Below are 15,572 nucleotides of genomic sequence, written 5' to 3' on the forward strand. Positions count from 1 at the left end.
GAGAGAACCCCAAATAGACTCCACGCTGAGTGAGAGCCCAATCTCACCACCCGAGATTACGACCTGAGCCAAAACCAAGAGTCAAATGCTCAACGGACTGCCACTCAGGCGCCTCTCCTTCTGAATTTTTAAAAATTTACTTTGGGAAGTTGCAAACATACAAAAGTATTCAGAAGAGTATAACTAATCCCAGTGGATTCATCAGTCAGCTCAACAATTACCAACTCATGGTAAACCTGGTTCTAGCTCTACTCCCAGCTATTCTTCCATGTTACTCTTAAGAGAGTCCCATTCACCGTGTCTTGTCATCCATTAATTTTTCAGTAGTATGTGAATTTGAACCTGCTCTTTGACATCTCCCTTTTGGATATACATGAGGCATTTCAGACTCAGGATGTCCAAAACTGAACTCCTGATTTCCCTCCCAGATCTGCTCCCTCCACAGCCTTCCCCAGTTTTACATAAGAAAGGTAAGATATAGGGAAGAACAAACCTTCCAACTCAGTTATCAGTACTGTGTGATGTTTTCAGGGTATCATGCAAGTGGCTTCATCTTCTCCTACTGTGAGAAAGCGAAGCTCTCTAAGGAAATTGAGGAGTAACACATGTGGTGATCCAATGCCATGTTTCTTCAAGTTCTCCCAACTGGGAGAACCCAAGGTTTAGTGAGCATTCATATATGCAGTGCCAGGCATAGAGCAGACCCTAGCATAGTGGTCAGGAGGGGAAAGGTATGGGGCAGGGAGACGGCAACTGCTGGAGTTTATATCCCTGCTTATTATTACTAGTGTGCATCCTTGAACGAATTACCCAGCCTCCTTGTGCCTGAGAGTTCTCATCTGTAAAGAAGAGCCAATAGTGGTTCCTACTTCATGGGGTTGTTGTGAGGTGATGTCATGTTGAGATCATGAAGGTATGAATTGCACTTAGGATAGTTTGTGGCACATAGTAAGTGCTCAATAAATGTTAACAACTTATAATAAGACTCTCAATATACATGTGGTTAGTTCCTCTTGAAAAGCCCCAGGTGAAGTATCTGAAGGTATTGACATGTGTTAGTCTGCTACGTGATGTTTTATACCTAAGGGCATCTGTGGGCTAAGAAGCTGTGAAGATATTTATATAGTGGGTTTTTTTAAGCATGCAAAAAGAAGTGCCAGTTCTCTGGGAAAGTGTCATGAAGTTGTTGAATATAAAAACCAGCCATTTACCATCATCCTCCAACACTCAGTTTCCTGTCACAGCTACTTCTTACTCCTGCTGGGAGACCACTCCACAGATGAAACTCCCTGCTGGGGCGCAGGCAGCACTGGGCTCTCAGCAGCTGTCGGGTGGTGTCACTCAGAGTCAGCAGAATCACAAGAAATCAGTATTGACTTCCTTTCTGACTAAGTAATTTCCATGCACATTTGAAGAGAGGTTGCTATTCATACATGATGGTTGGATGGTTGGCTGGCTGGCTGGCTGGCTGGATGGATGGATGGATGGGCCTTTGTGGCTTCATAGGCCACTGTGGCTGCATGGGCCTCCTGAAGCTTCTACCCTCAGGGCAAGGGTTTTGGGATTTCTGTTGACAAGTTTTCTTTGCAACCATTAGCTGGATTTGATTCCAGGCCTGGCTCCAGAATGGTCCAGTTGGTCAGCTTTCAGCTCTGAGGATAGTAAGTGACACACTGTTGCAAAGGGATTTGTCCTTTAACACACACAGGCCAAGACAATGTATCATGCCACAAAGGTGTTTTTCAACCTGAATGAATAGTTCTCCTGGCCTGTATATATCAAGTAATCTAACTAGAGTCCTTGGCTTTGCTGCTTAAAGTGTGCTCCATAGACCAACAGCATCGACATCACCTAGAAGCTTCTGAGAAATGCAGAATCTCTGCCCTCACCCCTCCTAAATTAGAATCTGCAATTTAATAAGTTCTCTGGAGATTCATATACATATTAAATTTTGAGAAGCACTAAATCTAAAGGACTTCACCCTGGGGGGAGTTTCTTACCAGAGTATGAATTGGGATCAATCTTAATAAAAGCCAAACATAATATAAAATATATATTTTTAAGGCCTCAGTTTTTTAGACTTTTTTTAACTTGTCTCCTATTTTATTAAGGAAGGTATAATTTATATCTAATAAAGCTCACCTTTTTTAGTATACAGTTCTATGAAATTTGACAAATGTGTAACAGGAAAATTCTATCAATTTTTAGTATATAGTTCTATCAATTTTGATAAGTGCCTATAGTCATATAACCATCACTGCAGTCAAGATTATGGAACAGTTTCTATAGAAGATTATAGAACCTCCAAAAATTCCTTGTGCTTCCTCTTTATAACCCATCTCTCCCGTCATACCCTGCTCCTGGCAACCATTGATCCATTTTCTGCCCCTATAGGAGTTTTATCTCTTCCAGAATATCATAGAAGTGGGCTCATCACTTAGTATCATAGGCCCCCATTGTAACTGGATGGTAGTTGTGGATATGGATCTAGATCTATGAATAGTTATGTGTTAGACCCTTGTAGTGGTTCTGAATTCCTTTGTTCCCCATAGAATTGTCACAAGGAGAGCCAGGTTTGGGCTATACTTTCAGACACCTCATGAGCAGTTGTTCTGAAGGTTTGTGGACCCACTAAGCCTGCTATTAGAGGGACTCACTACCCAGGATATTGTGAAGATGAACTTCTGGTTTCCCTGCCAGGGACTCATCAGGTTCTTGCCATGGCCAAGAAGCCTTAATGCCTGGGAACCATGGGGGAGAACTGGATTCTACTGTCCTGCTCAGCAGGACAAAGTTCTAGGGATGGGATCCACCTCACTAAGATTCAGCCTGAGAATGGGTAGCCATGGAGAAAGCCTAAGGTTCTCAGGAAGCTTCTGAGCCCATCTCTCCAGTTGGAAAGTCAATGCTCTGAAAAACATTGGGGCCCTAAGAAATCTTCTTGATGAGAGGGATGGCAGCTCTTTGTGACCACAACTCTGAATCACCTCTACATTGACAATTCATGCACAAGGCACAGGAAAAAGAAAATATTTGCTGTGTGGACATGTGTCTCCTCTTTGGAAAATACAATGATACATATGTCAGGCTTCTTGACATTGTCCACAGCTCACTAATGCTCTGGGGGTGTTTGTTTGTTTGTTTGTTTGTTTGTTTTGAGGCCTTTTTTTCCCCCTCTCTCTGTTTCATTTTAGTTTCTATGACTCTGTCTTCAACTTAACTAGTCTTTTCCTCTGCAATGTCTTATCTGCTATTAATCCCAATCAGTGTATTTTTCACCTGAATCATTGAAGTTTTCTTCTCTAGAAGTTTGGTTTGAGTCTTTTCTAAAATATATATATCTTTCATGTCTTTGATTAACATAGTCAATATTTCCTCCAGCTACCTGAACAAATAGAATATGGTTTAATTATTTTAATGGCCTCGTCTGCTAATTCTAATATCTGTGTCATTTCTGGGTTGGTTTCAACTGATTGATTTTTTCTCCTAATTATAGGCAATATCTACTTCCTGGTATTCCAGGTGATGTTTGACTGAATGTCTGGCATTGTGAATTTTACTTTGTTGTTGCTGGTTATTTTTGTATTCCAACAAGCAGTCTTGAACTTTGTTTTAAGATTCAGTTAAGTTACTGGGATACAGTTTGATACACTTGGGTCTTACTTCTGAGCTTTGTCATGTAGGACCAGGGCAGCTTTAAAGCTATGGCTGATTTTTGCCCGTTACTGAGGTGAGACCCTTCTGTATACTCTACCTAATGGCCAGTGAGTTGTCAGGTTTAATAATAAAGGACAGTTTGGCAGGTGTGAAGAGGCACTATTCCTGGCCCTGCATGAGCGCCAAGTACTTTTCTCTTTATAACTCTTCTGCATGGTTCTTTCCTTCGCCTCAGTAATTTCCTCACATGCATGCAACCCATCTATATTTAGCTGAATCATTAGTCTCTGCATGGGTATATAAAAGTTTGTTTCAAATATTTAGAAACTGCTTTTGTTTTATTACTTTTGTTTCTTAATTATGTAAAGTGGTTCCATGGGTCCAAAGTCAACTCCATAAAAAAGTATATTTAAAGAAGATAGCTTCTATCCTTGATCCCTTACCCTATTCTCTCCCTTCCCCAAGAGGGAATAATCTAAAAAAATTTTTTACGGATCATCCTTTCATTTGAAAAATAAAGGCATCCTATCTCTCACTTCTTAAGAAATTGGTAGCACATTATAGACACTTCTGTCTTAGCAATATATCCTGGAGATTACTTCATAGTAGTGTGTAGCCATAGACTTCATTCCTTTTCACAGCTTCCACGGTCTTCTTTGTGTGGACGGACTGTTGTTCATTCACCCTGCCCCCTAGATGGACGTACAGGTTTTTCCAGCTTTAGCTATTAGAAATAGCACCAAAATGAATAGCCTGTGCATTCAGCTTTTTTGTTTTATTTCCATTTTATCTTTGGGGTAGATTTCTAGAGGTGGGATTGCTTGAGCAAGGGGTAAATGCATATATAATTCTTGTAGGCATTTCCGAGTGCCTTTTTGCATTCCAGCTGGCAATGTAGGAAAGCGCCTACTCTCTGGTTTCCCCACAGAGTATGTTATCAAACTTTCGGATTTTATGTTTTCTATTATCTTCCCCTCTTTCTCTCCCCCCCCCCCCGCCTCCTTCTCTCCCTCCCTCCGTCTCTCTGTCTCTTTTATAAATGTAGTCTTTTACTGTGGGGTCTATTTAACTTTGCTTTTGGTATATTTTTTGGAATTTAGGAAGTTGTATTTTCATCTCTGTCAGTAAACACACTTGAGAGTCAAGTTCAGAAAATGTCTCAAAGTCTAGATTTGGAGTGGAAGGGAAGAAGCCTCTTTGGCCTCAGGGTTCAGCTGAGTTTTCCAACCCAGTTTCCCCAGAAACATTGTATATTGGGAGACAAATGGTGTTGCACACGTGGATTAACAAAAAGTGATGTGTGGGTGTGGGTGTGGGTGTGTGGGTGTGGGTGTGTGGGTGTGTGTATGTGGGGGGGGCAGTAGCCATTTAGCCAGTGATCTTTGTGTGAATTATCTTAATGAGGTGAAGAAATTCATGGTGCCCTAACTCCCTAACATGTAGGAAGAGCACTTTCCAGGCCTGTTGATGTTGGTGTCAGTGGTCTTAGTTGCGACCAGCTGGAGTCAGTGTGGTGATGTGCAGCATCTTGCCCAAATGGGCGTTGCTCTCCTATAAGTGGGCAGTGAGCAGATAGTCTTTGTTGAGGAAGATGGGAAGCAAAGTGGTTCTGACGGAGCTGTCTAGTGCCCTGGTGTGTTTAGTGGGACGCACTCGTGACTTACCCGTGTGGCATGCCCGACACAGCGCTTGCCACTTCGATGCTCAACACTGGTTTGTGTATTTGTGTGTGTGCATCACAGAGGCCCGTCCTTGGCCAGAGGGCACTAGATCTTGTGTTAGCTGCTGCGGTTGCAGGGCCTTCTTTGAGTGCTGCAGGGCTATGATGAGTTTCCTACAGATTCCATCCTTGAGCTCTCATGTCAGCTGTTTGGAAAGGTCTGAGCAAGGTCAGAGCACAGCCCTGCCAAGTGCTGTGATGAGGGCCGAAGGCAACTATTTAGAGGCTGCAGAAGGCACAAGGAGGTTCTATAGTAACATTGAGGTCAAATATAGTAATTGGTTCAGTCTCAGCTAGCTGGTTCAGAAGTTCTTGAAATTTTTCTTTCACTTTCAATCACAGGAAGACCTTGACCGAGGAAGGTCAAACTGAAGATGAGAAGCCCATGACCTTTATTGTCCTTCTTGTTAACCTGATACATGGCTCATGGTGCAGTAGCAATTACTTGGAAAAATGATGGTGGAGCATTAAGCACTTGCTAAAAATGCTTCCAAGATGGAGTTGCAGGAGGTTTGTAATAGTATCAGCTCAGGTTCTGAATTGGACCAAAGCCATAGCCATGTTTATGTGAAGGGAAGCTTGCTTTCAGTGCACAGAGGAGGTGTGATAAGGGGAGTGTGCTAAGACAGACAGACACCCTCCACCACATACAGCTCTCACCACATACCTGTGAGATGGCAAGACTCTCCATTTTATAAGTAAAGAGGTTGTATTTCAGGAGGTTAAGAAACTTCCCCATGGTCACACAGCTAGTAAGTGGCAAGGCTGTGTTTGGAATAAAAGTATGGCTAATCCCAAAACTAGTGCCGCTAACCACAACCAGAGTCAGATGGTGACAGTTGGAGCCAAGTAACACAAAAGCCTGGGTCCCATCAGGAATTCTAAAGGTGCCTTTTAATTACAATGAGCCTTCCACATGCCTGGTGTCATATTCTGGAACCTATTTGTTCTCACTTTGTAGTAGTAAGTACTTGCCACCCCACTTTGAGAATCTGTGGCTACAGAAAGGCCAAAGCTGGCTTCCAGGCTCGGTCTGCCACTATCAAATCCTAGGCCCCATCACATGCTTTTCTGAGTTAGTGGGTGTTTGAGATCTGTATTTTGACAGCATCTCATCCTCCCAGCCCAGGCTTCTCCTTTGTCAAATATATTTAATATAAAGTCTTTTAGGATTTCCAAGTGCTTTATGAATAAAGCTCATTCTGTCTCACTGATTGAAATAACCTTTCAGTGGAGAAATAGATGAAGTGATGTTCTCTTCTCCGCTTTCCAAATCTCACTGAAGAGGTGTTAGTTATGCTTCCAGCAGTCCCGCTCTTTAATAAAAGGTCAGTGTCAGGCAGCAGCGCTTCTGAAGGAACTGCTGATTGAAGCCAGCATTTCAATTTCAAAACAACAAACAAAAACTTGTCTGTAAGGAAGGCCTGATGACCAGCAAATGAGGGCTTCTTGTCCAGAGAGCAGTGGTTTCGAATTTACATACAAGGTTTAAGAGAACCTTTACAGAGCTGGTCAGACTTCTTACTTAGCTGTCTCAAGGTCTACAACCAATTGATTGTGTTTTTCTTAAGAGTCTGTTATGTGAGGCACTAAGTGCCATAAGACACAAGGCAAGAGAGACACCTTACACCCTCACTAGGGAGACTGGACACTTGAAGTATGATTCACAAGACTGGGGAGAATGTCAGGTGCCACCTGAGCGCAGCCAACAACCAGGAAGTTCAGAGGAGGGGCCCATCTCTTCCAAAGGGTTGGACAGGTCCGTGCACTGCTCAGAGGATGCCTTCTCCCTCACTTGGACCTGTTACATCTACTTCCCTGCCCAGGAACTACTGAGCCCCTTTCTATGAAGGTAAAGCCCCTCATCTCTGCTAACCCACATGTCAGCCAGTTTGTTCCTGCCTCTTAGGTCTGGGCAATTTTGGCTTAAGCCCTAAGCCCACATCCCATGATAGTTCACAGCCCTTCCTGGGAGTTCTGCAAATCCCTACAAGTAATGAATATCTCATCTTCTGTCTCCATTGTCCCGTTTCTGTGCCATATTCGTCTAGACTGAAAATCTAGTCTCTTTGTCCGTTTTCCCCAATACTCCTACTCAACCAAATAATCTGTGAGGGCGCTAGATTTTTTTGAAGATCTGAAAGCCAGTGATAAAGGCGTCATGTCACAAAGACTTAAGCAACTTCAAACTAGTCACGTAGGCATCCCTGTTCTTAAAGAAGTGCTCTTTAGCCCCTGTTGCAGGTACACTCACCAGAAAGCAGGCTCTGAGATCATTTTCCTGCAGCAAGTTCCCGGCACTGGGGCTGGCTCTCTGGATCCATACATGTTGGGGGAGAGAAGGAAGTCGGACTGGGCAGAGGGAGAGAGGTTGAGCCTGTGGTACTGTCTCAGCAAGACATCGTTGACCAGATGGGATGTGCGGAAGCTGGGATGACCCTGCAAAGTTGCCCCAAGTTGACGGGAGGGGGCTGAGCTTGAGAAACCCACGCCCACCAGTTACTGGCTGCAGGATCAGGGCGGTTCCCCAGTTGGGCTGCGGGCTCAGGGCTCCCTGCCAGGGCCACTCCCCAAAGCTGGGGATCTTGGGGTATAGCCCAAAGTCCACTATCCTCCCAGAGGTCTCCATTCCCAGCTTCACTCCAGTTTTCCAGCATTTTTTTTTTTTTTTTTGCTTTCATCCCTTTCTTAGGAGCAAAATAAAATGTTCTCATGTCAGACACCTTAGCCATTCCTCTACTTCTTGGGCTTTTGCTCACAACTATGCCTTCAGAATCTCACCTTCCCTGAAAAAATCTTCTCTAGGTATTTTTTCTAAATACTGTGTGTGTGTGTGTGTGTGCGCGCGTGTGCACGCACACGCATGTGTGTGTACCAGCTGACACTTAACACATGTGCACCCAAATTCCATTTTTTTCCATTTCAGTAACAGCAGGAGGCATCATAGATAAATCGCTGTAATGCGTGGGGGTGGATTTTAGGATTTGAACAATCTGAATTTGCAACTTGGCTCCTCTTCTTACTCTGTAGTCTGAGACAAGTCCCTTTGCCTCTCCAAGTCTTGGTTTCTTCACCTGTAAGATAGAGAAATAATTCGCATAGGTACTAAATATCATTCTATTTAGTCCTGAGTGGGCACCCAGTAAATGTTCTCCTCTCTTTTCACACCTCTTTCTGGATCCTTTCAACGGCCACTCTACAGGCCCCTGACTTTATGAGTTGGTGTCTAATTGTCTATGAAGTGATTATTCTGTTATTTTTTTTCCCTACATAAAATTAAAATCCTGCATTCCAAGCAAACAATCCTAAAGAGGGCCCTTTAGCTATTGTCAACTGCAAAACAGATGTCCAAGGCTGGGGAGTGGGGACCAGGTGGGAAAACAAGTTCAAGGACTACTTAGGTAAGAAGCATCAAAGCTTCAGTCTGTCTAGTATCCCTTGTTGACTCTTCCTTGCTCATGTACTTTTTCCCTTTTAGAGCCATAAATTGAATTTGTTACATGTCTTTGATTCCCACTGTAGTAAATTTGTCCTTTTCCCAGCTTGGGCAATGCACATTATTTTGAAACAATCAAGCACACTTAGGATAAAACTATAATAAATTAACACAGCTGTTCCTATATTATTTTGAAATATCTACAATCTGTTTGACGCTGGAAACCCTCAACACCACCAGGTACCGCAGGTTAAGCAGGAAGTCGCGTGTTTATTGCTATATTTGTTTTCAGTTTGCCAAATTAGAAAAAGAAAGCATCCAACCCGACCTTTTCAATTCCCAGCCATGGAACAAGCTGTCACAGCTGAGCTCCCAAATCATAGGACCTTAGGAAGAAGGCAGGCTCCTCCTGACAGTACAGTATGAAGATATTTGCAAAAAAATAATCTAAATGTTATTTCCGACTCTTGATAAGATGGCAGAGTCAGGGAGTCGCAGCTGTCCTTCCTTAAGCCCCTCTGGCTGGGAGGGGCACAGGTGATCTTGTCACTGTTGTGTAACCTGCGTGAGCCAAGGCAATAGCCAGAAGCACTCTGGGTGGAGCCGGATACAGAATAATGGGCAAACCTTAGGAAAATTGGAAGAATACCAGAGTCATAGTGTTTTCGACTCCATATGAAAGCGGCGTCTTCTGCGCACCTGTGCCGTGGAAACCAGCTGGGTGGGCGTGGGGGCAGGGTGCTCCTGGGTGAGGCCCTGGTTTGTCTCCTGCTGTTGCAGTGCTGCCCAGTTCTCAGCAGCGCCACCCGGCACCGGATGCAGGAGCCTCAGGACATCTTGTCATCATGCACCCAGACTCCGGTGAGTCTGCCCACCTCCATAAGAGCAGGTAAGTGCTCATTGGAGAAACCAAGGCCTTCTTCGTCTACTTCTTATCCTGCACCTCCTATTTCAGGATCACAGATAGCCTCCCAGGTTACATCAGGTTCCAGGAAATATGAACCAAACGCTCAATAAGTAAGTGTTAGCCCCTGTTGCCTTCAGTGGCATCGACTGAGCCCCTGGTATTTGCAGAGAATAATGAAGAGAGAAATAAAAGACAGTCTTTGCCTTTGAGAGACTGAAAATCTACTTTACTGAAAAATTTATTCTCTAACTCTTTGTCAAAAGGATTTGAAAATGGAATTACCAGTTGATGCATATGAATAGCATGCTTTGCTGATCACAGCTTACCTCTAATACCTGAGAGACGTTTATTTAATCCATTCTCACATCGTGTGTAATATACAATACGACTTACAGAATAACATATATTGAAAATGGAGATCAGAGACATAGTGAGGAAGTCACTCTGTGTGGCCCGGTTGCTGTGGCTGAATGTGTAGTGTGGCCCTGAGCTGCTAGAAAGTCAAGTCAAAAGAGGGAAATCTGATACAATTCTTAGCTCTCGTTATCAGGAATGTGAATGTGGGTCCTTATGGAAGACAGGGCTCCTCACTTGGGGTTTTATACATGGCACATTGAGTAAACTCCTACCCTCAACATCCTTCTGCAGGAAATGCAGATGTGAATTGTATAACGGTGGCTTCTTTGGTAAAATAAAAAGCTGTTTGATGATTAACTAAGCTGTGTAGTTTCCTAGGGGTCTAACTCTATTTAAAGGTAAAAGTTGGCTTACCTAGAGAATTTACAATCTGTTGATTTTAATTAGAATTAAATGTTTGCTTCTCATTGTTTAAATTAAAAAATATGTGACCCTTGAAGAAAGGATGAGAGCAAAACTGAAGGCAGATTTTAATTTAAATTCTCTGTGGAATAAATGACAGGGATGCCCTTGGCTGATTTGATGAGTATATTTCCCTACAACCATGCATTAATTAATAGTGTTTTGACTTTCTATTTTTATGGTCAACTCCTAATCAAGGAGTGTTAAACACAATCACTATTATAGATGGTCTGAGAAAAGCAGGACACAGAATAGCATCCACTAGAACTTAACATGGAGCTTCATCAGCCTCTGATCAGGAGTTCTGCTCAGTTGGTTTGCCCATATACTGGCAGTAGAATCTTATCCATAATAGCCAGGAAAATCTTAATGTAATAAAACACACAGGTGTTTCTTAACTCAGAACTCTTTAAAAACATCTCAAGGATTTTTTCAGTGTGATTATCCTCTGGCATGTGAACGGTTTGTGAACACAAACTATAAGAACAAATTCTGATGGCTTAAGTGAAAGAGGATGAGAGAGAATGAGCACAGTAAACTCCCATCTCCTTCTCTAAGAACTGGGGATTACCTTTTTACAGTGACTCTTCCAGTCTGGTCTAGATTTTTCTTCTTAAATGGTACACATTTTGCTGGTAGTCTTCTGCCCTGTCCCACTCTATTCTGGACTAGGATGACCTACTCTTTGTATCAGGGCCCTTTTATACTTTGCAGAATTTATTTATACTTGCACCTGAGGATTCTCAAGATTCAATTTAAGTGCTCTCTTTGTTGGCTGGTTTTTAATAACTCATACACCCTCTAATGCATTCTGTAAAATGCTAGGTGCTACTTAATTCCCCTTGTTTGCTTGGCCTGTAGCTCTCTCTGATATCAGGATTCCTGTTCTCTGCATGAATATTCTACCTGCCGTGGTTTGGGGAAAACCATATTAAGACTCATTGGAAGACACTCTTTCCCAATCTTTTCCCAACACTTTCCCCAATCTTTGGGAAAAACCAAAGTAACACAGGTGGGCCCTGAAGTTGAAGTTGTTACTTAGTTTATTTAAAAAGAAGAAGAAGTCATTGTCATTGGCATAAAAAGAGTCATTTCCTAGTTGAGATCCAGCTAAAGTGGGTCTGCCCAGAGGCGTGGGCACCATGACACTCACTGTGAGTCACCATAAAATGACCTCCTCTCCCCCTGCCTGCAATAACGCAGGAAGGTGTTCTCGTTAAACACAACTCCCACACAATGACGTTTCATTCCCCCTAAAATCACACCAAGATTCTTCAGAGACTGGGACATTCGGGTACAAGAAAAATGCCCTCTAGTTTTGTTTTTCGTGACACTATTATCTGCCTAAGTGGAAGACCAGATAGTGAGTAAATTAACTTAGGGGATGAGCCTTTTGCCAGACAGCCTGAAGAACGCTACAGAGAAAACACTTCGTGATCAGAAGTGTGAGGGTGAAATATTGAAATCTGAAAGGCAGATATGATTGTATGATTTCCTTATTGCATTCTGTCCATAGGAAAAAGATACTGAGACGACTTGACAGGATTCTTTGGTTCATTGCTGATTTCTCGGCACAAAGATTAGGTGCTCAGTAAACAACCAATGGATGAACGAGTGGATGAATGAATGAAATATGGGAACATTACAAAAATGGTTTTCTTCCTTACTGCATCCTCAGATCTCTAAAAGGTGGCTCACAAATCTCTGATGATCCCCCTGGCTCTATTGTGAGAGGGCTTGAGGAGAATGGGCCTTCAGGGCAGTTTTCAGATATGGGTAGGTTTGGTCTCTCTGGGTAGCTTATAGGGCTGCAGTGAGCTCCGGAGTTTTCATGTGAGGCTTGACGTGAGGTGTTGAGAGGAGACAGTGGGGCCTTCAAGGTGAATTCTCAGGACTAGACGGGGAGAGATTTTGTAGACGCCATCACCTGATGAATGATTTCGCTATTACCTTCTAGAGATTTCATTTTATTTTTTAAATTTCTTGCATCTCAGGGGTTTTTTGTTTTTAATTTAAAAAATTTTCCTTTTTATATGACAAATATGCTTTCAAACTTAGAGGTGAAAAGCAATGGCAGAGGCTCTGGCATCTGTACCTTTTGAGTGTCAGCTCAGCAGGATGTGTTTCTTGGCTGCTTCTGAAAATCGATAGAAAAAAATACAGTATGTATCTGTGCAGAAAAATGACAAATACAAGACAGACAGGAGTCATATAACAACATACTGGGGCATCTCAAGCAGTTTGCCTCATCCAAACTCTGCTTGAAAATGAGGTTTCAAGCTGCTGTTGTCCATACTCCTGATAGGGTGCCTGTAAATACGCAGCGTGGCATTTGCTTCTAGCTCCCCAGCATGAGCACCTCAGACTTCCTCGGCCATGGTTAGGGAGAAAGAGACATCCACTGGCCCTGTTATTTCTTCCCTCCCGTGGGCTTTACTGTGGATCAGTAGGTTTTCTGGGATCCCTCATCCTTTGTTTACATGTATCCAGAGCTGTATCAGCCCTGTGGATTTAGAAGCCTGGAACTTTCAAATGACCTCTGTGACTTCCCAGCTCTGTAGTTCTGAGAAAATTGCCTAAACTTTCTGAGCCTCCTTCTGCTCCAGAGAACAAGAGAGATAATGTTGCCTGCTCTCATTGGCTTATTATGAACCTTGAATTAAATGCAATAAAGCATACAGAAGCACACCGTTGTATTCCATGGTGTTGACTGAATATTGATGAGTGAATAATGTTTGGGAAAATGGGTGATTATGCAAGAGCAGAAGTATTAATCACCGGGCTAAGGCAGCAGATTTGCCACTTGGAAGGGACACTCTAGACCAGCACTGAAAAGGATCATTGAAGAGTATAACTCTTGCAAACATTTGGTATATGCAAATCAGTAAGGTCTATTGATAAACATCCTGGAGAAAGTGAAGATTTAGCAAAAATTGTAAACCACTGGCTATTGCTTTAGAGAGCTACTGGCTAATTCAATATAAGGCCACAAAGGCTAGAGATATTTTAAACTTATTTTTTATTTTAAAGAACTGGTTGGCTTAATTTATCTTAGGAAAATATTAGAAACTGTCATAAATAATAGGTAGGTAAGAAAAGCTCAGAAAGTAACCAGACTACAGTCACCCAAGAACTTGGGAGTTTTGTCCGTAGAATGGTAATCACCCCCAAAGAAGTTACCTAAAAACAAAATGGGAGGAAGAGTTGGTTGAGGATGTGTGATTGACCTGAGACATTAGGAGCTCGGTTCTTGGAGTCAGGGAGACCCAGGTACAAACTCAGCTTTTTGCCACTCAACAATTATATGACCTTGAGCTAGTTGCATTATGTCTTTGAGATTAGTTTTATCATCTGTAGACAAGAGACAAGACATAGGGAGTATTTACTGTCCTGTGTTATAGACAAAGCAACAAATCTGAAATGTTTCCTGTCACTGTTGCCATATGCAATCTTGCTGTTTTGAACCAATACACACAAAAGGATCTGAGGAATGTGCACGACCAGGACTTACACAACACTTGGTTGCTTTTCTCCTACAATGACAATAGTGCAGTTCTGGTTATAGTTCTGCCCCCTGGGTTGACATATGAATTAAGTCGCACTGCAACATTGTACTTTTACTAAAAATAAATGAAATGGCAGTTTTCCCCACTCATTTATTTTTTATAATTTTTTTAAAGATTTTATTTATTTGAGAGAGAAAGAGAGAGAGAGCACATGAGAGGGGGGAGGGTCAGAGGGAGAAGCAGACTCCCTGCTGAGCAGGGAGCCTGATACGGGACTCGATCCTGGGACTCCAGGATCATGACCTGAGCCTAAGGCAGTCACTTAGCCAACTGAGCCACCCAGGCGCCCTTCCCCACTCATTTAAAAGGTTTTCAAATCAAGCTACATTTACTTTTTAGTCTACTATATAGAGAAGTAAGTGTCAGCTGCCAACCCAACAATGCTGGCATTTATTCTTATAATGACGTATCATTTTCTTCATCTAACCATACCTGGAATTCTGGCTGTGAATCTCCAGATTCATCTCCAGAAATCTCTTGTTGCTTTCGTTCCTTTCTTCCAATTTCTCCATAGAAAAAACTGTGTGTGTGTGTGTGTGTGTGTGTGTGTGTGTGTGTGTTGCCTTAAGAAAGTTAAGTTGGAGACTACTGTAACCACCATCTCACACTGCCTCACATCCTGTTTACCGTTTTAGAGCACAGACAGCAGTAGATGGAGGTGGAAACTTGAAGGAACAACCTTCAAGAGTTACTAGGTGTCTCTTGTGCTCATTTCTGATGTTCCAAATAAGGATCAGGTAGTTTGACCCATACCTGATTTAATATCAAATTGTACAACAAATCTTATGGGGAACTCTTCTATGCTTCTTCTATGCTATGAATGTTGTATCTTGGAAAGGAATCCTAGCCAGCCTCTCTCTCAGCTCATCTATCAGCGAAGGCCCTATTAAGAGAAAGAAACCACAGCAATTACTTTAGTGGAAAGAATTTATAAATGAGTCGTTGTCCAAGTATTAGGGGAACTAAAAAGACAAAAAGAAGACACTGGCATATCATGGAGCAGCAACTACAGGGAGCAGCTCCCACTGCGGACCAGGAGAATAAAATGAAGAGGCTGGATTTACAACGACATGGATGGAACTGAAGGGTGTTATGCTGAGTGAAATAAGTCAATCAGAGAAAGACATGTATCATATGACCTCACTGATATGAGGAATTCTTTAAGATTTTATTTATTTATTTGAGAGAGAGAATGAGAGAGAGAGAGAGCACATGAGAGGAGGAGGGTCAGAGGGAGAAGCAGACTCCCCGCTGAGCAGGGAGCCCGATGCGGGACTCGATCCCGGGACTCCAGGATCATGACCTGAGCTGAAGGTAGTCGCTTAACCAACTGAGCCACCCAGGTGCCCCTGATATGAGGAATTCTTAATCTCAGGAAACAAACTGAGGGTTGCTGGAGTGGTGGGGAGTGGGAGGGAGGGGGTGGCTGGGTGATAGACATTGGGGAGGGTATGTGCTATGGTGAGC

The 15,572-nt window shown here is 42.8% G+C and overlaps 1 protein-coding gene across 7 annotated transcripts in view; it reads left to right on the forward strand.

Moving 5' to 3' along the window:
* Window positions 1–15,572, forward strand: part of NEK11 (NIMA related kinase 11) — a 243,966-nt gene that overhangs the window by 203,205 nt on the left and 25,189 nt on the right. Inside the window, exon 17 of one of the 7 annotated variants that reach the window (XR_003518010.2) lies at window positions 9,594–9,626. The exons of 5 other annotated variants lie outside the window; for them this stretch is intronic. Coding sequence is in view for 1 of the 2 variants with exons in the window: in XM_027583555.2 (XP_027439356.1) it covers window positions 9,594–9,702 (109 nt within the window). In the remaining variant the exon portion in view is untranslated. Of the gene's footprint in view, window positions 1–9,593; window positions 9,703–15,572 lie in introns of those variants that run through there. One more of the 7 variants, XM_027583555.2, reaches the window with a different exon arrangement.

Source organism: Zalophus californianus, chromosome 1, assembly GCF_009762305.2.
Source record: "Zalophus californianus isolate mZalCal1 chromosome 1, mZalCal1.pri.v2, whole genome shotgun sequence".
NCBI lineage: Eukaryota > Metazoa > Chordata > Mammalia > Carnivora > Otariidae > Zalophus > Zalophus californianus.